Genomic DNA, 15,692 nt, shown 5'->3' on the forward strand with positions numbered 1-15,692 from the left:
AAACAGCCCCTTCGGCTATAACCATATTTCAACACCAACATTCATAATTTCATACATGGAATGTACATTTACATAGTCACAACACCTCAAAATTCGTCCTAAAACAGTCCACACGGTTCAACTTCATCATCAAACACATAGAAAATGATCAACTCTTACCTTAACAAGTTAGCTTCTTAACTTTGCTAGAATCTTGTGAAATGAACTAATACTTGTTCTTGTTGCTCCAATGGATACTCCACGTTGCTATACACCTTGATAAGGGTTGAAACACTTGAAGAAAATATATTTTTTGAATCTACTTGGAGAACCCAAATCTGTCCGTTAGCTTATAGGAGCATGAATGGCATGTTTATGGTTTCTTCTTCACTTGAAACTTAATGGTGAATGTGTAGAACACTTTAGGGGTTTAATGGTAAGAAAAATAGAAGGGCTGGCCGTGCAATGGTGGTGGAGCTGCCATGGAAACCGTGGCTCTCTCTCCCTCCTTCACTTGGAGAAGATGAGAGCTTCTCTCTCTTGTTAATTTGGGGGATTGAAAAATGAGTTGGCATGCAACTTTTGGTCAACAAAGTTAGACATTTTGCTGCCCAAGGGGGGTATTACACGTCCCCCAACTCAAGCATGGGATAAAAATCAGATTTGTTATGTGCTAGTGGACCCCACACGGCCACTAGTGCAAAATTTGTGTACATTTAAGTCTTAATCCCCACTTAATAATCCAACTTGCATCGTCCATATCTCCTTATCCCGATATTATTTTGACGAGCGGTTTGTTGCGTTGTAAACTAGACTCGTTGAAATTAATTTTAGCCTTTTGAAACACCTTAAAACTCCTCATATGCAAGGAGATATGCCTCCAACAATATGGGCTAAAAATCTGGTCTGAGATTTTATTGAAGTTGTTCCGATTCATTTCGTTTAACTTCTAATCCTCTTCCAACCTCATGTAACCTCTTATACATACATATACACACTCATATACATCAATAAAAATCCATATACACGTCTCGAAGGGTCCAGAGAATCACAATAACCTTAATCATAACTAGAGAACTCACAAAGCTTTGACGAAACTCCAATCGCAAAAGTATGTTCATATCTTTCGTCCATCCTCTATATCATTACTAATAATCTCGATTACTTTAAAAGGTCACTCGCATTACCTCATATACATACTCATAGCGCGATTTAAAATCCTTTAGGTAACCATGTCACCTTGGGATACTTAAGGAAACCATATATACAACGATATTCTTACTAACTCGATTAACTTTCCTTGAACCTTCTTAACTCATTCTTTCTTGTTTTAATACAAGTAGCCCGGACTATTATGGAGTGTAACACAAGTAATATGGGAAGAAGGGAGTACTTCATTTAGTAATCCTTAAAGAACGTGAAAAGTCAAAAGTGAATAAGTAAAATTGCACTGAGGAAATAAATATATGTCAGAGAATTAAAATTGAAGTGCATACGTGTATACATGAGAAGAGAATAAATATTCAATATTATGACATTTGTCCACATGGGATAATAAAGTAGTTGGTTAAAGTGTACAATTTATATAACTTTTGATACAAATTAATTTTTCTTCTTCTTATTAATTTTACCCTTCACATTAATTACTCATTTTCAATTCATTTTCCAAGGCTATTGAGACTATACACCAATAGATATGAATATTATGGTAAAATATATACTCCCTCAGTCACATATTACTTGTCCAATTTCCCTTTTGCACGCCCCTTAAGAAATCATAAATAAAAGATGTATTTTACTATCTTACATCTATCTTTCTCCAATAAATACATTCTAATCAAAATTTATTATTTTCAAGAACATTTAATACTAAGGGTAAGATGGAAAATAATTAATTAATTTTATCTTAGTTTTGTAAATGAACAAGTAATTTGAATATATATTTTTAGTAATGTGGCCAAGTAATATGGGAAGGAGTGAGTACTTCATTTAGTAATCCTTAAAGAACGTGAAAAGTCAAAAGTGAATAAGTAAAAATGCACTGAGGAAATAAATATGTGTCGGAGAATTAAAATTGAAGTGCATATGTGTATACATGAGAAGAGAATAAATATTCAATATTATGACATTTGTCCACATGGGATAATAAAGTAGTTGGTTAAAGTGTACAATTTATATAACTTTTGATACAAATTAATTTTTCTTCTTCTTATTAATTTTACCCTTTACATTAATTACTCATTTTCAAATCATTTTCCAAGGCTATTGAGACTATACACCAATAGATATGAATATTATGGTAAAATATATACGCCCTCCGTCCCATATTACTTGTATAATTTCCCTTTTGCATGCCCCATAAGAAATCATAAATAAAAGTATTTTACTATCTTACATCTATTTCTCTTCAATAAATACATTCTAATCAAAATTGACTATTTTCAAGAACATTTAATACTAAGGTTAAGATGGGAAATAATTAATTTATTTTATCTTGGTTTTGTAAATGAACAAGTAATTTGAACATATATTTTTAGTTATGTAGCCAAGTAATATGAGAATGAGGGAGTACTTCATTTATTAATTCTTAAAGAACGTGAAAAGTTAAAAGTGAACAAGTAAAGGTGCACAGAGGAAATAAATATGTCTCGGAGAATTAAAATTGAAGTGCATACGTGTATATATAAGAAGAGAATAAATATTCAATACTATGACATTTGTCCATGTGTGATAACAAAGTAGTTGGTTAAAGTGTACAATTTATATAACCTTTGGTACAAATTTTCTAAAAAAGAAGCCTACACGTGTTGAGTGGCTAATTAAATAGGTCCACCTAGGGGTGTCAAATTTGGCCCAAAAGGTGATGACCCGCCCAAACTTTTATGGGTTGGGCTCAAAATAATTTTATATTAGGTTGATTTCAGCCCAACCCAACATAGTCCATTTTAAAGTGATCTCCAACTTAGCCCAATTCTAAGATTTACTTAAATTTGTGTTTATTGCTTGAGATTTAGTTTATTTGTTTAATATATACAATTTTCTTGTATCATGTATCTTATAAGTTTGTGCTGTGTTCAGTATGAAGGGAAATATTTTTCATGAAAAATGTTTTTCTCGAAAAATATTTACCACAAATTTTTTTTTCTTAAAAAATATTTTCCACGAAAAATTCGTAAAAATAATTTTGAAAATATTTTTCTAGAAAATAGACCCTTCAAAAAAACTGGGTCAAGTTGGGCGCGTCATGACCCAGCCCATTTTTAGTCAATTTCAGCCCAATCCAATTCAGTCTAAATAACTTTTGGGTCAATATTAGCCCAACCCATTTATTACCTCAGCCCATTTTTATTGGGTCAATTTCAGCCCAACCCGCTCATTTGACACCCCTAGATCCACCCACAGACGCAAAAGCCAACAAAAATGGCCCCACATTATATAGTACAATTTTAAATACTATTTGTACAATAAATTATAGCAATGTTCGTCCCTGTTGGTCTTCCAACTCCCATTTCTAATACTATGACATTTGTTTATGTGAGATAATAAATTAATTGATTAAAGTGTATAATTTATATAACTTTTAGTATAAATTTTCTGAAAAAAGAAGCCTACACATGTTCAGAGGCTATTTAAATAGGTCCACCCACAGACGCAAAAGCCAACAAAAATGACCCCACATTATATAGTACAATTTTAAATACTATTTATACAACAAATTATAGCAGTGTTCGTCCCTGTTGGTCCTCCAACTCTCATTTCTAATATAGTAGAGAATTTCTAATAATAAAGTAGAGAAAATGATAGAGATAAGGACGATCAAAACAAAGTTGCCCAACGTGTCCACTTTATTATATTAAAGAATTATCATCATTTATGAAGGTCGCTATGTTATGTCTAAGGAGTAAGGACTATTGAAAATAACACTATTCTCTCGAGTCTCGTCTATCAGTTAATATTGGCGACTGTTTTGAAGGAATAAATAAACAACTCTTCAAGGGATTTAGTTCTTTAGCACATCACCAATGACGTCAATTTTTGCCATTACTTAGAGCCAGTGACAGAGCCACACTATGCCGAGGGTGCTCATCCGAACCCCTTCGGCGGAAAAAAAATATTACTTTTACAAGGTTAAAATTATTTTTTATGTATATATAGTAGACGTTGAACCCGCTTAGACTTCTTCGTATGTTTATTTTTTTATATTTTAAATCCCTTCGACCGAAATCCTAGCTCCGCCACTATTTAGATTGACTTATAAGCTGTTTTTAGTTTTTTTGAGTGTTTGACTGACCTGCTTAAAGTCATTTTATGCTTAAACTAAGCCAAAAAAATTAATTAGATCCATTTAGCTTAGCTTATCTAAAACAGCTTATTTCCAACTTATAACTCTAATTTTATTTTTAGCCTATAAAGTGCTTTTTTTAAGCCCATCCATACAGGCTCTTACACACCGTACCAAAATTTTTCTGAGAGACGAGCAAAAAAACAAAAAAGTGTGTTAAGGGCTTAAGGCTCACTCTTTATTTGACAAGTGGACTTTAAAAGTCACACCAGTATCTTTATTTTTCACACCATATACTAAACAGTTGCACTTTGTTTCCATTATTATTAACTCCATCACCAATAGTACTATCTGAACTACCCTTTTTAATTTAATTTTCTTATCCAAAAGAAAAAAGGAAATTTTACTGTGACTTCATCCTTTTTTTCTTTTGTTGTTGAGGTAGTGAGAAAAATTCAAGAATTGGGTTATGGAGAAATCACCAGAGGAAGTGCATCCAGTGAAAGCTTTTGGTTGGGCTGCTAAAGACATTACTGGGTACCTCTCCCCCTTCAAATTCTCCAGAAGGTAATTAACTTTGAGTTTAAGTTTTGTGCACCGACAATGTATATATTTTTTTTAAAAGGATCAAGTTAACTTTACCTAGAACAAGTAGCTTTTAATATCAAGACTGATTGGTAATTTAGAAAATAGAGTAATACCCTGCTATAAATGATCAAATTGAACTGATGCTGTAAAAGTTATTTTTTAAACTGTCTTTCATTTAAGAAATGAATTGTATTCTTTTGGTTTAAAATGGATATGTTTTTGCAGGACAACTGGTGATAAGGATGTGAAGTTGAAGGTTCTTTATTGTGGTATCTGTCATACTGATCTTCATCAATTGAAGAATGAATGGGGATTTTCTGAATACCCTATGGTCCCTGGGTATGGTCTCAATTTTTTATTCTTGAAAATATTGTATTTCATGTATATGCAGATTTCTTTTCCTGGCTTCTGATTTGTACCACATATTGCATTCTGTATTTGTTAACATTACTCTGTAGAGAAATATAGCAGAAGAAAAGTAAATCGGGGAAACTTCTGCTAGCCCAAGATCGTTAAATAAGATTGGAAGATTCAACTAAAGAAGAGGAAGCTATGGAAAGGAAAAGTTTACTTGAATTGGCTTGTATTGGTAGTATTAGCTTACAATTGGGGTTAGTTACAAATGACTAAAACCACCCCTATTTATACTTGTGTAGGGATGGTTCTAGAAATACTTCTAGATACATCCATTAGAAAAATCTAGTCATCTTTATCTCCTACCACTACTCTAGAATATCATGATATTATTCTAGATACAAAAGGGTATAGATAATTCTATCCTCAACTATAAATATCTAAGTGTTTAGAACTTCTAGACATTTCCTAATACAATATATTTCAAAGATATTACATTATAACTTTCTAGAAACTCTTCTAAATATCTATGATATTTATTCTTCCAAAAAATTAACTTTAATTTTTCACACTCCCCCTTAAAGTAATTTTTTGGAAGCTATCCTGAACTTGTCGTGGAAGAACTCAGACGAAGCTTTTGGACATGCCTTGGTGAAGATCTCAGCAATACTTTCTCGACACTTCTTCCTTCTTCAAATGATGATGGTTTTCCGCTAATAATGGCCTCCAAAGAAACATGAATATCTCTTGATAAAATTTTCATCTCGGTAGCAGGCAGACTTGCCACTATTTCTTTTTGGCCTTTGCGAACCACGTGACTCATCTTCATGCTGAACTTCACATTCTTGAGTTTCCAGACTCCCCCTTTCTCTTAGCTCCTTAACAATTGTGTTATCTAGAGAACCATCTGAGTCGATGACGATCTGACCATGGATACCCTTCGAAGACTCAACACCAACATAGGATCCACCAATACATTCCCTTTCTAGCTACTCAAAAAATTGTTTGGCAGCTTCAGAGCATCCGAGAACCATATTATCTGTCTCTCCATATGAAATTGAGCCTTCGAGGTCAACCTCTTCATCTATTTGACCGTCAGCTTCTCCGTCTGCTTCCAGTATTTGATCTGAGCTAGTGATTGACTCTGATATGGCAGATGATTGACCAGAGACTTCAACTTCCATTACAACTCCCTCAATGCTTTCTCCAGAATGATCACCATTGTCATATATAGTTTCAGAAACTTCATGCTTAGGATCTACTTCAACATCCTCCACTTCCAGACTTTTATTACCAGTTTCAGGATCTGCTTCGTTGATTTCCTCGGTAGCAGCTACCACGTCACTGGTCTGAACGTCTTTGGAATCTGATAGATTATGTAAATATTAGATAGAATATTTTGTAATCTCCTATTTTAGGTTAGAATATTTTGTATATTTTGTAATCTTCTATTTTAGGTTAGGATATTTTGTATATTAACCAATTCAAGGAATGAAAGGAAACTACGGAAAATAATTCTTTCATGGTATCAGAAGTCTAGGGTTTTCTTTCTCCTCCTCTCCTCTCCTCTCTGCTGCCCTAGCTCCGTCACGGCTGCCCCTTCTTTTCCGCCACTATGTTTGACTCAAAAACCTCCTTCCACCCCGCGTTCGCCGTCTCCAACATCCGCAATCACATTTCTGTGGTTCTTGAAATGGAGAATGCACAATACGGTACATGGGAGGAATTGTTTAAAATCCACGCCAAATCCCATAAGGCCATACACCATATCATCGCACCAGAGAAAGGGAAGCAGGCAGCCACTCCCTCCGATGACGAAAAAGAGCTTTGGTCGACTCTTGATGCGACCGTGCTCGAGTGGATTTATTCCACGATTTCGAATGACCTCCTCACTACAATTCTTGAACCTGAAGCAACGGCCATGGAAGCCTGGGTTCGCTTGCGTGACATATTCCAGGACCATCAAAACTCCCGTGCCGTCATGCTCGAACAAGAGTTTTCCACTACTAGGATGGAAGACTTCCCAAACGCGTCCGTGTATTGTCAAAGGCTCAAGAGCATCTCCGATCAATTAAAGAATGTGGGGGCTCCGGTTTCAAATTCCTGACTTGTTCTTCAGCTTGTTTCGGGTCTCACCGAAGCTTTCAAGGGTGTGGGAACGCAGATTCGCCACAGTAAACCATTGCCTCCATTCATTGAGGCACACTCCTCTCTTGTTCTGGAGGAACGAGAACAGGCGATGCAGGCGGCCCACACTACCCCTTCGGCGATGGTGGCTACCACAGGTGGTGAGGGTTCCACTTCCTTTTTTTATAATACTCACAATTCTGGTCATGCTGTGAATAACAGGGGCAAAAATAACAACAAAGGCCGCAATTCTGGCCGTAGTAACGGCGCTGGCCGTGGTAAGGGCGGCCGTGGTGGCAGCCGCGGTAACAGCGGCGGTAATTCGCAGCCACAGCCAGGCAGTTGGCCGCGTCACCCTTCTCCTCACCCTTGGCAGCTTCCGAATTATGCATGGGGTTGGATGCCACAATGGGCCGTGCCTCCTTGCCCGTATCCGTCAACTTGGACAAGACCTGCGCAAGGCCCCTCGGCCCAACAGCCGGGCGTACTGGGCTCTGCTCCCCAGCCTCCGCAACAGGCCTTTGCTGCTGCCCCGTATCAGCAGGTGTATGCCCCACCTTATGCTCCAACGGACATCGAATCAGCAATGCATACGATGACTATGAATCCTCCGGATCAGAAGTGGTACATGGACAGCAGTGCCACATCTCACATGACATCCACGAATGGTAATCTCTCGTCTTATTCTAATTTGAGCAATCATTATAATGGTATTGTTGTTGGTAATGGTCATTCAATTCCAATTCGTGGTTGTGGTCATACTCATTTACCTCTCCCAAACCCTCCTTTATCGTTGAAAAATGTCCTCCACGCCCCAAAACTCATTAAAAATTTAATCTCAGTTAGAAAGTTTACTACTGATAACTCTGTGACTGTTGATTTTGATCCATATGGGTTTTCTGTGAAGGATTTTCAGACGGGGATGCCAATAATGAGATGTGAGAGCCAGGGCGATCTATATCCCATCACCACCACCATCACAAATACAACCAATTCTCCATCAACCTTTGCTGCTTTGTCTTCTTCTCTTTGGCATGATCGTTTAGGTCACCCGGGAGCGTCAATTTTAAATTCTCTTAGGATCAATAAAAGCATTGAATGTAATAATTCTAGTTGCTCTAGTATTTGTCGTTCTTGCGTGCTTGGTAAACATATTAAGTTGCCTTTTGTTCCGTCTAATTCGAACACTTTTATGCCATTTGATATTATTCATAGTGATTTATGGACTTCTCCCGTCTTAAGTTCCATGGGTCATCGGTATTATGTTCTTTTCTTGGATGATTTCTCAAAATATTTGTGGACTTTTCCCTTAGCTAAGAAATCTGATGTCTATGCTAAGTTCTTAGAATTTCGGGCCCATGTCCGAACACATTTCGAACGAGAAATAAAAAATGTCCAATGTGATAATGGGAAAGAATATGAGAATAGTGATTTTTGGCGTTTTTGTGAGTCGAATGGGATGTCTTTCCGTCTTTCTTGTCCTCATACGTCCTCACAAAATGGGAAGGCCGAAAGGAAAATTCGGTCTATCAATAGTGTCATGCGGACTCTTCTTGCCCACGCTTCTCTTCCACCTTCCTTTTGGCATCATGCATTGCAAATGGCAACTTACCTCATCAATATTTTACCAAGCAAATTATTGAATCAAAAGTCTCCCCTCCAAGCTCTATATCAAAAGGAACCTTTGTACTCTCATCTTTGGGTTTTTGGGTGTTTGTGCTACCCCCTTTTCCCGTCAACTACGATTAATAAGTTGCAAGACCGGTCTACACCTTGTGTATTTTTGGGGTACCTATCAAACCATAGAGGCTACAAATGCTATGACTTATCATCAAATAAAATCATCATTAGTCGTCATGTTATTTTTGATGAGACTCAGTTTCCTGTTGCTATCCTTCCTACCCCACAATCCCATACTTGCGATTTTTTGGATGAAGGAATCTCACCTTATGTTTTTCATCACCTCAAAAAATACGGAGCTGCCCCTCCACCGCCCTCTGTCCAGCCGAGCAGCCCTGCTCCACTCCCTCCCGTTATCGCTGCTGGCCCAACGTTGCAGCAGCCCCAGCCGGTTCCCCCCCTTCTTTATCCATTGTCCGCCACTCCTATTGCTGCACCGCCTATCGTGCAGGCTGCCCAACAGGCCCCTAGCCCGACCACCAGCCCCCTTCCACATGCCAATGTCTAGCCGCATATTCCCACTCCACGACCCACCATGGTCACACACAGCCAACGAGGTATTGTCAAGCCTAAATGTTAGTTTAACTTACATACCACGGTTACGAAATCTCCTCTACCTCGTAACCCATTGGCCGCTCTTCGTGACCCGAATTGGAAAATGGCTATGAATGATGAATTTGATGCTCTTGTTACGAATAAGACGTAGGATTTGGTCCCCCGTCCACCTAATGTTAATGTTATTCGTTCTATGTGGATTTTTACTCATAAAGAAAAGTCTAATGGTGATTTTGAGAGGCATAAAGCCCGACTTGTAGGTGATGGCAAAACTCAGCAGGTTGGCATAGATTGTGGTGAGACGTTCAGTCCGGTGGTGAAACCGGCGACTATCCGCACTATTCTCAGTCTTTCTTTGTCAAAGCATTGGCCTATACATCAATTGGATGTGAAGAATGCTTTTCTTCACGGTGAGCTCAAGGAAACTGTGTATATGCATCAACCTATGGGTTTTCGGGATCGCACACATCCTGATTATGTTTGCCTATTGCGTAAGTCTCTCTATGGGCTTAAGCAGGCTCCACGTGCTTGGTATAGACGATTTGCAGATTTTGTGTATTCCATTGGATTCTCAAATAGCAGGTTTGATAATTCTTTGTTCATCTACCATACGGGGACTGACATGGCATACATTTTACTATATGTTGCTGATATTATTCTCACTGCATCCTCAAACACTCTCCGTCGTTCCATCATGGATCGTCTTGGTTCCGAATTTGCTATGAAGGATTTAGGTCCTTTGAATTATTTTCTTGGCATTGCTGTGACCCGTCACAAGGGTGGGATGTTCCTCTCTCAACGTACCAATGTCTTCCTTCTCCACGTGATGGACCGTATTATCTCTTGAATCCATGATCCAGTCTCTTTCGAAATTGAAGGAAGCCAGGGCATCTACTACTCGAGCCTCAGCTATGAAGCACCTTCCCCAGTCCTCTTCTTCAGCAGCTTTCTCAACTTGAGCCATGTTGCTCTCTTTTGTTCGGCAATATCTTTTTATGTGTCCTATTTTACCACACCTGTAACATTTGAGAGTCTTCTTATAGTTATTAGTAGACTGTCTCTCCTTTTCTAGCGAGCTGGAAACACTTTGAGATCGAGAGTGTGGCATATCTCTGAATGTTTTTCCTTTGAAGTTTCTCTTGTCGGCTACTAGAGCATTTCCTTCCCCTTCTTTAAAACATACACTAGCCATCTGTTTGGCTAGTAGCTCCTGTGATGACAACAAATTCTCAAACTCCTCCAAGGATGGTTGTTGAGCCCATTCTTGAATTGATGTAACAAAAGGAATATATTCTAACTTCAAACCACGAATGATAATTCTTCTCATTTGTGCTTCAGAGATAGCCTCATCCGGATTTAATAATGAGATCTCTGAACATAAGTTCTTAATCTTCAAAAAATATTCGGCAATAGAAAGATTACCTTGAATGGTGTTAGCCAATTCATTCTCCAAGATTTGTAGCCGCGCTTCATCCTTCTTATTGAACAGCCGATCGAGGGTCTTCCATATCTCATGAGCTGATTTGCACCTAATAATATGATCAAACAAGTTGTGAGAAATGGACCTCTTTAGGATGAATTCCGCCTTTGCATTAATCTTCTTCCACTTCTTGCATGCGTCGCTATTTTCCGGTCCGTCAATAGGAGGACTTGTGTAACTACCATTAACAACATCCCACAAATCCTCTCCCACAAGGTATGACTCCATACATGTCTTCCATACCTTGTAATTGGACTGATTCAACAACTCCATCCCCAGTCCATTAACGCGGCCGCTTAAATCCATTTAGAGAAACCAGTTGAATCTACCAGTAACCCGATCTTGAAATAAAATCCAGTAGCCAACTACGGCTATGGCTATGGCTATGGCTCTGATATCATGTAGAGAAATATAGTAGAAGAAAAGTAAATCGGGGAAACCTTCTGCTAGCCCAAGATCGTTAAATAAGATCGGAAGATTCAACTAAAGAAGAGGAAGCTATGGAAAGAAAAAGTTTACTTGAATTGGCTTGTATTGGTAGTATTAGCTTACAATTGGGGTTAGTTACAAATGACTAAGGCCACCCCTATTTATACTTGTGTAGGGATGGTTCTAGAAATACTTCTAGATACATCCATTAGAAAAATCTAGTCATCTTTATCTCCTACCACTACTCTAGAATATCTTGATATTATTCTAGATACAAAAGGATCTAGATAATTCTATCCTCAACTATAAATATCTAAGTGTTTAGAATTTCTAGACATTTTCTAATACAATATATTTCAAAGATATTACATTATAACTTTCTAGGAGCTCTTCTAAATATCTATGATATTTATTCTTCAAAAAAATTAACTTTAATTTTTCACATTGACCTATGGTGCCACCAAAAAAAATAACCTCTAAGAATTTACATTTCAGAAGTCACAGCTTTGAGGCGGGCATTGAGTTGCCCTGATTTAAAACAAGAGAAGCTATTGCTGCAGCCATATGACGTTTAAAGAAAAGACTTTATGATTCTAATGAACTTATGAACTATTCTTTGATTTATAATGACCATATGAAATCGGATAATATTGGATTATTAATAAGGTTATTATGTTTACTTGCGAAAAAATCCATCCTTTGTCAAAACATTAAGGATTTAGCTTATATACACTCATAGCGTAAACAACTTTTATCGTATCAATTTTATTTAACCTATTATAGCGGGCAGCCTGTCTTATTTTCTAGGTCGATCCACTTTTTATATAAACCTACGCATAGTTATTATTTAGGTAACCTGATAGTGTGATTTTTTTTTTTTCCACACGGACTGTGTATAGAAGTTAAAATCAAACCTTCAGTAGTTCTTTCCTAAGGTTCCAAGGGTTTTGGCACAATTTAGGATCATTCCTGCAATGTTCAGAGTCAATAGCTCAGCTTGCTAGCTTTACATATTAAAAATTTGAGTTGTAACTTTGTTAGCTGAACTGGTCAATGCAGACATGAGATTGTGGGTGAAGTAACTGAGGTTGGTAGCAAGGTGGACACGTTCAAAGTTGGAGATAAAGCTGGGGTGGGGTGCCTAGTTGGATCATGTAGGTCTTGTGAAAACTGCAGCAATGATCTTGAGAACTATTGCTCAAAGGGAGCAATAGCTACCTACAATGCGATCGATCATGATGGAACACCAACATATGGAGGCTACTCGGATATGATTGTTGTTGATGAACATTTCGTCGTTCATATCCCAGAAAACCTACCCTTAGCTGCTGCAGCCCCTCTTCTTTGTGCTGGGATTACAACCTACAGCCCACTAAGATACTTTGGGCTAGACAAACCGGGTTTTCATATTGGTGTAGTAGGTCTTGGTGGACTTGGTCATGTTGCTGTCAAGTTTGCCAAGGCTTTGGGACAAAAGGTAACGGTAATTAGTAGATCACAAGATAAAAAGAAGGAAGCTACTCATCATCTCGGTGCTGATTCGTTTTTGGTCAGCACTGATACGGATCAGCTTCAGGTAGCTAATTCTAATCAACCTTTAACTTGTTATTTCTATCATCAATTTCACAGAATAACATTGTGTTGAGGCATATCCAAGATTTAAACTTGATAGGTTCCATATTTATGTTCTGCCACTCAACTCAATTACTCCTGCAATTATGGGGTCCAGATTTGGTATTTGATGACTTTTTCATATCAATTCATCTGTGTCACCGCATAGAATATCCTGGTTCTGCGGATCTATGTTGCATCCGCTCCAGCATCATTGTGGTCTAATACATAATAATTGTGTTTTACTGTATCCATAGGCTGCTATGGGCACAATGGATGGCATTCTTGATACAGTCTCTGCTACTCACCCTGTCCAACCATTGATTGCGCTATTGAAGACCAATGGGAAGCTTATCTTGCTTGGCGGAATTGAAAAACCCCTCGAGCTACCAGTCTTTCCACTGCTTATGGGTGAGTGTACGTTCAATGTCTAGATTGTATTGAGACTGTACGTGCAATGATGCATTACTTTCTCATACTTAATTTTTTTTTTTTAGTTGGTCGAAACGTTAATCAGTTGAAACTTGCATACAATTATAGGGAGGAAGCTTGTAGGTGCCAGTGGGATAGGAGGGATGAAAGAGACGCAAGAAATGCTTGATTTTGCTGCAAAACACAATATAACAGCAGATGTTGAAGTCATTCCAATGTACTATGTAAATACTGCATTGGAGCGTCTCGCTAGAGCTGATGTTAAATACCGTTTTGTCATTGACATCGCCAAGACTCTTCAACCAGAATGATTACGACTTCCACTTCATGTAATTCTAGTATTTTATGATGATTTGGAAATAAAACAACGGGTTTAAATCGCAATTCCAACCAGAAGCGAGCATAACTGAATTATTTTGTTGTTATCCAAACTGATGTTGTACCTTTCATTTTAGAGTTGTATATTTCTTTCTTAGTAGCTCATGACGTGTGACACCAGCTCTCGGAGGTTGTATAGTTCCACATTTTATTAACTTGGAGATTCTTTCTTAATGTTAATCCTGTTCGTTATTTCGCCTTATTGTATTGGTATCATGGTTACCTTTGATATGTTCGCCTATAGGGTAGGCTTTGTTGTCATCACTGCCTAAGTGGGATTTTAGGTCGTGACATGAACCCTGAATTTGAATGAGTCAACATGTTTGTCATGTCTATCTTTGTTTGTTGCGCCTTCAATGTTATGTAACGCTTGGTTCGCGATGTTTTCAAAAGCATGACCAAAAATTTTCACTACAATTGTATTTGTATTTATGTGTCTTGATCTCTCCCATGGAAATTGATAAAGTTATTAGAGCAATTAAACGTTATCATTTTTATTTTTCCTTTCCTTATGTGGTCCCTTTCTCTGAATTTTGTATTGGAAAATGGCTAGGCCCCCCTATTAGGATCCTTGGAGATAGGGTGTACAAACGAAACCGACAAATCGCATCAAATCGATAATTCACACAAAATCGAGAAAAAAATTCAATTAGTGGTTCGATTTAATTTAGTTTGATTTTAAAAGAAAGCTCGACCACCGTTGGTTTGGTTTGTTTTGGTTTAGTTTTAACTAACAAAAGTTAAACCGAACCAAACTAATCCGACATTATATGTAAAAAAAATTAAAAATATTTTACATATAAGAATATTTATTAATAATGTAATTTATAAATATTTCTTAAACTTTTTCATAGTTATTTATCTTTTAAAATATTATTTCAAGCTTGGATTTAGAATTTTCAATGGTCCAATAAGTTATAGCCCATAAATGTTAGTAACTCAAATAAATCTCAACAAAAATCAAATCAATAGTAATGCTAACAAAAGAAATTCAATTCTGACACTAGGATTGACAATAATATTGCATATTTATTCTTTAGTTTTATACTGGTTTAGACAGTGAAAATGCATAACTTAATTTTATTTTTTTCTTTAATATTTAGTCGTATAATTAATACTTATTAGCCGTATTTATTTTAGCATGACTTAGTACTTTTAGATTATGATCGTTTTCTATGTGCCTTATACATTAGCAGTAGTTATTATAGCATGACTTAGTACTTTTAGATTAAGATTAAGATTATTTTATTTTATGCGATTTGATTACATTTTTTTGTTGAATATTTTAATACAATGTCATCTCTCATCTCACATTTTGTGTTATTTTTTTTTTAAAATATGTTAATTAAATGGTTGTAACTTACTAGGACTAAATACATATTTGAAGTAAAAGTTATATGTTTTATATGAAGACTTTACCGGAAAAAACTCGAGCAATCCAAAAAACCCGAAAAACTCGAGGTTGAAAAATCCAACTTTTGTTTGTTTGGCTTGATTTATAGATTTAAAAATCCGAGATACAATTGATTTGATATGGTATTTGAAAACCCAAACCAACCTGATTCATGTCAGGACTGTATACGGTAAAAACCGGATATATGCAAGACCGGTGAGACCGGGGACCGGAGATAAGAAGAGACAAGCATGATCGCCGAGCCTTCCCTTAGAACTGGTGGAATTGCACCGGCTGCGGCTGACCTGAGAAAAGTGAAGCAAATTTGTTTGGTCCGGTATCTCCGAACCAAACTCCGCATCACAGCCAGTCCGGTTTCAGAATGACCGAGTTGATCGTGGCCG

General features: G+C 37.1%; 2 protein-coding genes across 2 annotated transcripts; both read left to right on the plus strand.

The window, feature by feature from the left end:
• Positions 1 to 4,550: 4,550 nt before the first annotated feature.
• Positions 4,551 to 14,097, plus strand: LOC132617051 (probable mannitol dehydrogenase). Its single transcript, XM_060331922.1, has 5 exons — positions 4,551 to 4,828; positions 5,075 to 5,188; positions 12,534 to 13,050; positions 13,343 to 13,496; positions 13,626 to 14,097. The coding sequence occupies exons 1-5, from the start codon at positions 4,731 to 4,733 to the stop codon at positions 13,826 to 13,828; spliced, it is 1,086 nt and encodes a 361-aa protein (XP_060187905.1). The 5' UTR covers positions 4,551 to 4,730; the 3' UTR covers positions 13,829 to 14,097.
• Positions 5,195 to 8,374, plus strand: LOC132617053 (uncharacterized). The gene is made up of 2 exons (XM_060331923.1): positions 5,195 to 7,998; positions 8,238 to 8,374. Exons 1-2 carry the CDS (start codon positions 7,443 to 7,445, stop codon positions 8,270 to 8,272), a joined length of 591 nt encoding a protein of 196 aa, XP_060187906.1. The 5' UTR covers positions 5,195 to 7,442; the 3' UTR covers positions 8,273 to 8,374.
• Positions 14,098 to 15,692: the final 1,595 nt, after the last annotated feature.

Source organism: Lycium barbarum, chromosome 11 (genome assembly GCF_019175385.1).
Source record: "Lycium barbarum isolate Lr01 chromosome 11, ASM1917538v2, whole genome shotgun sequence".
Lineage (NCBI taxonomy): Eukaryota > Viridiplantae > Streptophyta > Magnoliopsida > Solanales > Solanaceae > Lycium > Lycium barbarum.

Bases quoted from the DNA above. Each gene is read 5' to 3' on its own strand.
- LOC132617051 (XM_060331922.1), top strand. From the start codon at position 4,731: ATGGAGAAATCACCAGAGGAAGTGCATCCAGTGAAAGCTTTTGGTTGG. The intron at 5,189-12,533 runs GTATGGTCTCAA...TGGTCAATGCAG, and splicing joins GAATACCCTATGGTCCCTGG to ACATGAGATTGTGGGTGAAG. The intron at 13,051-13,342 runs GTAGCTAATTCT...CTGTATCCATAG, and splicing joins CTGATACGGATCAGCTTCAG to GCTGCTATGGGCACAATGGA.
- LOC132617053 (XM_060331923.1), top strand. From the start codon at position 7,443: ATGCAGGCGGCCCACACTACCCCTTCGGCGATGGTGGCTACCACAGGT. The intron at 7,999-8,237 runs GTAATCTCTCGT...TTTTCTGTGAAG, and splicing joins TCACATGACATCCACGAATG to GATTTTCAGACGGGGATGCC.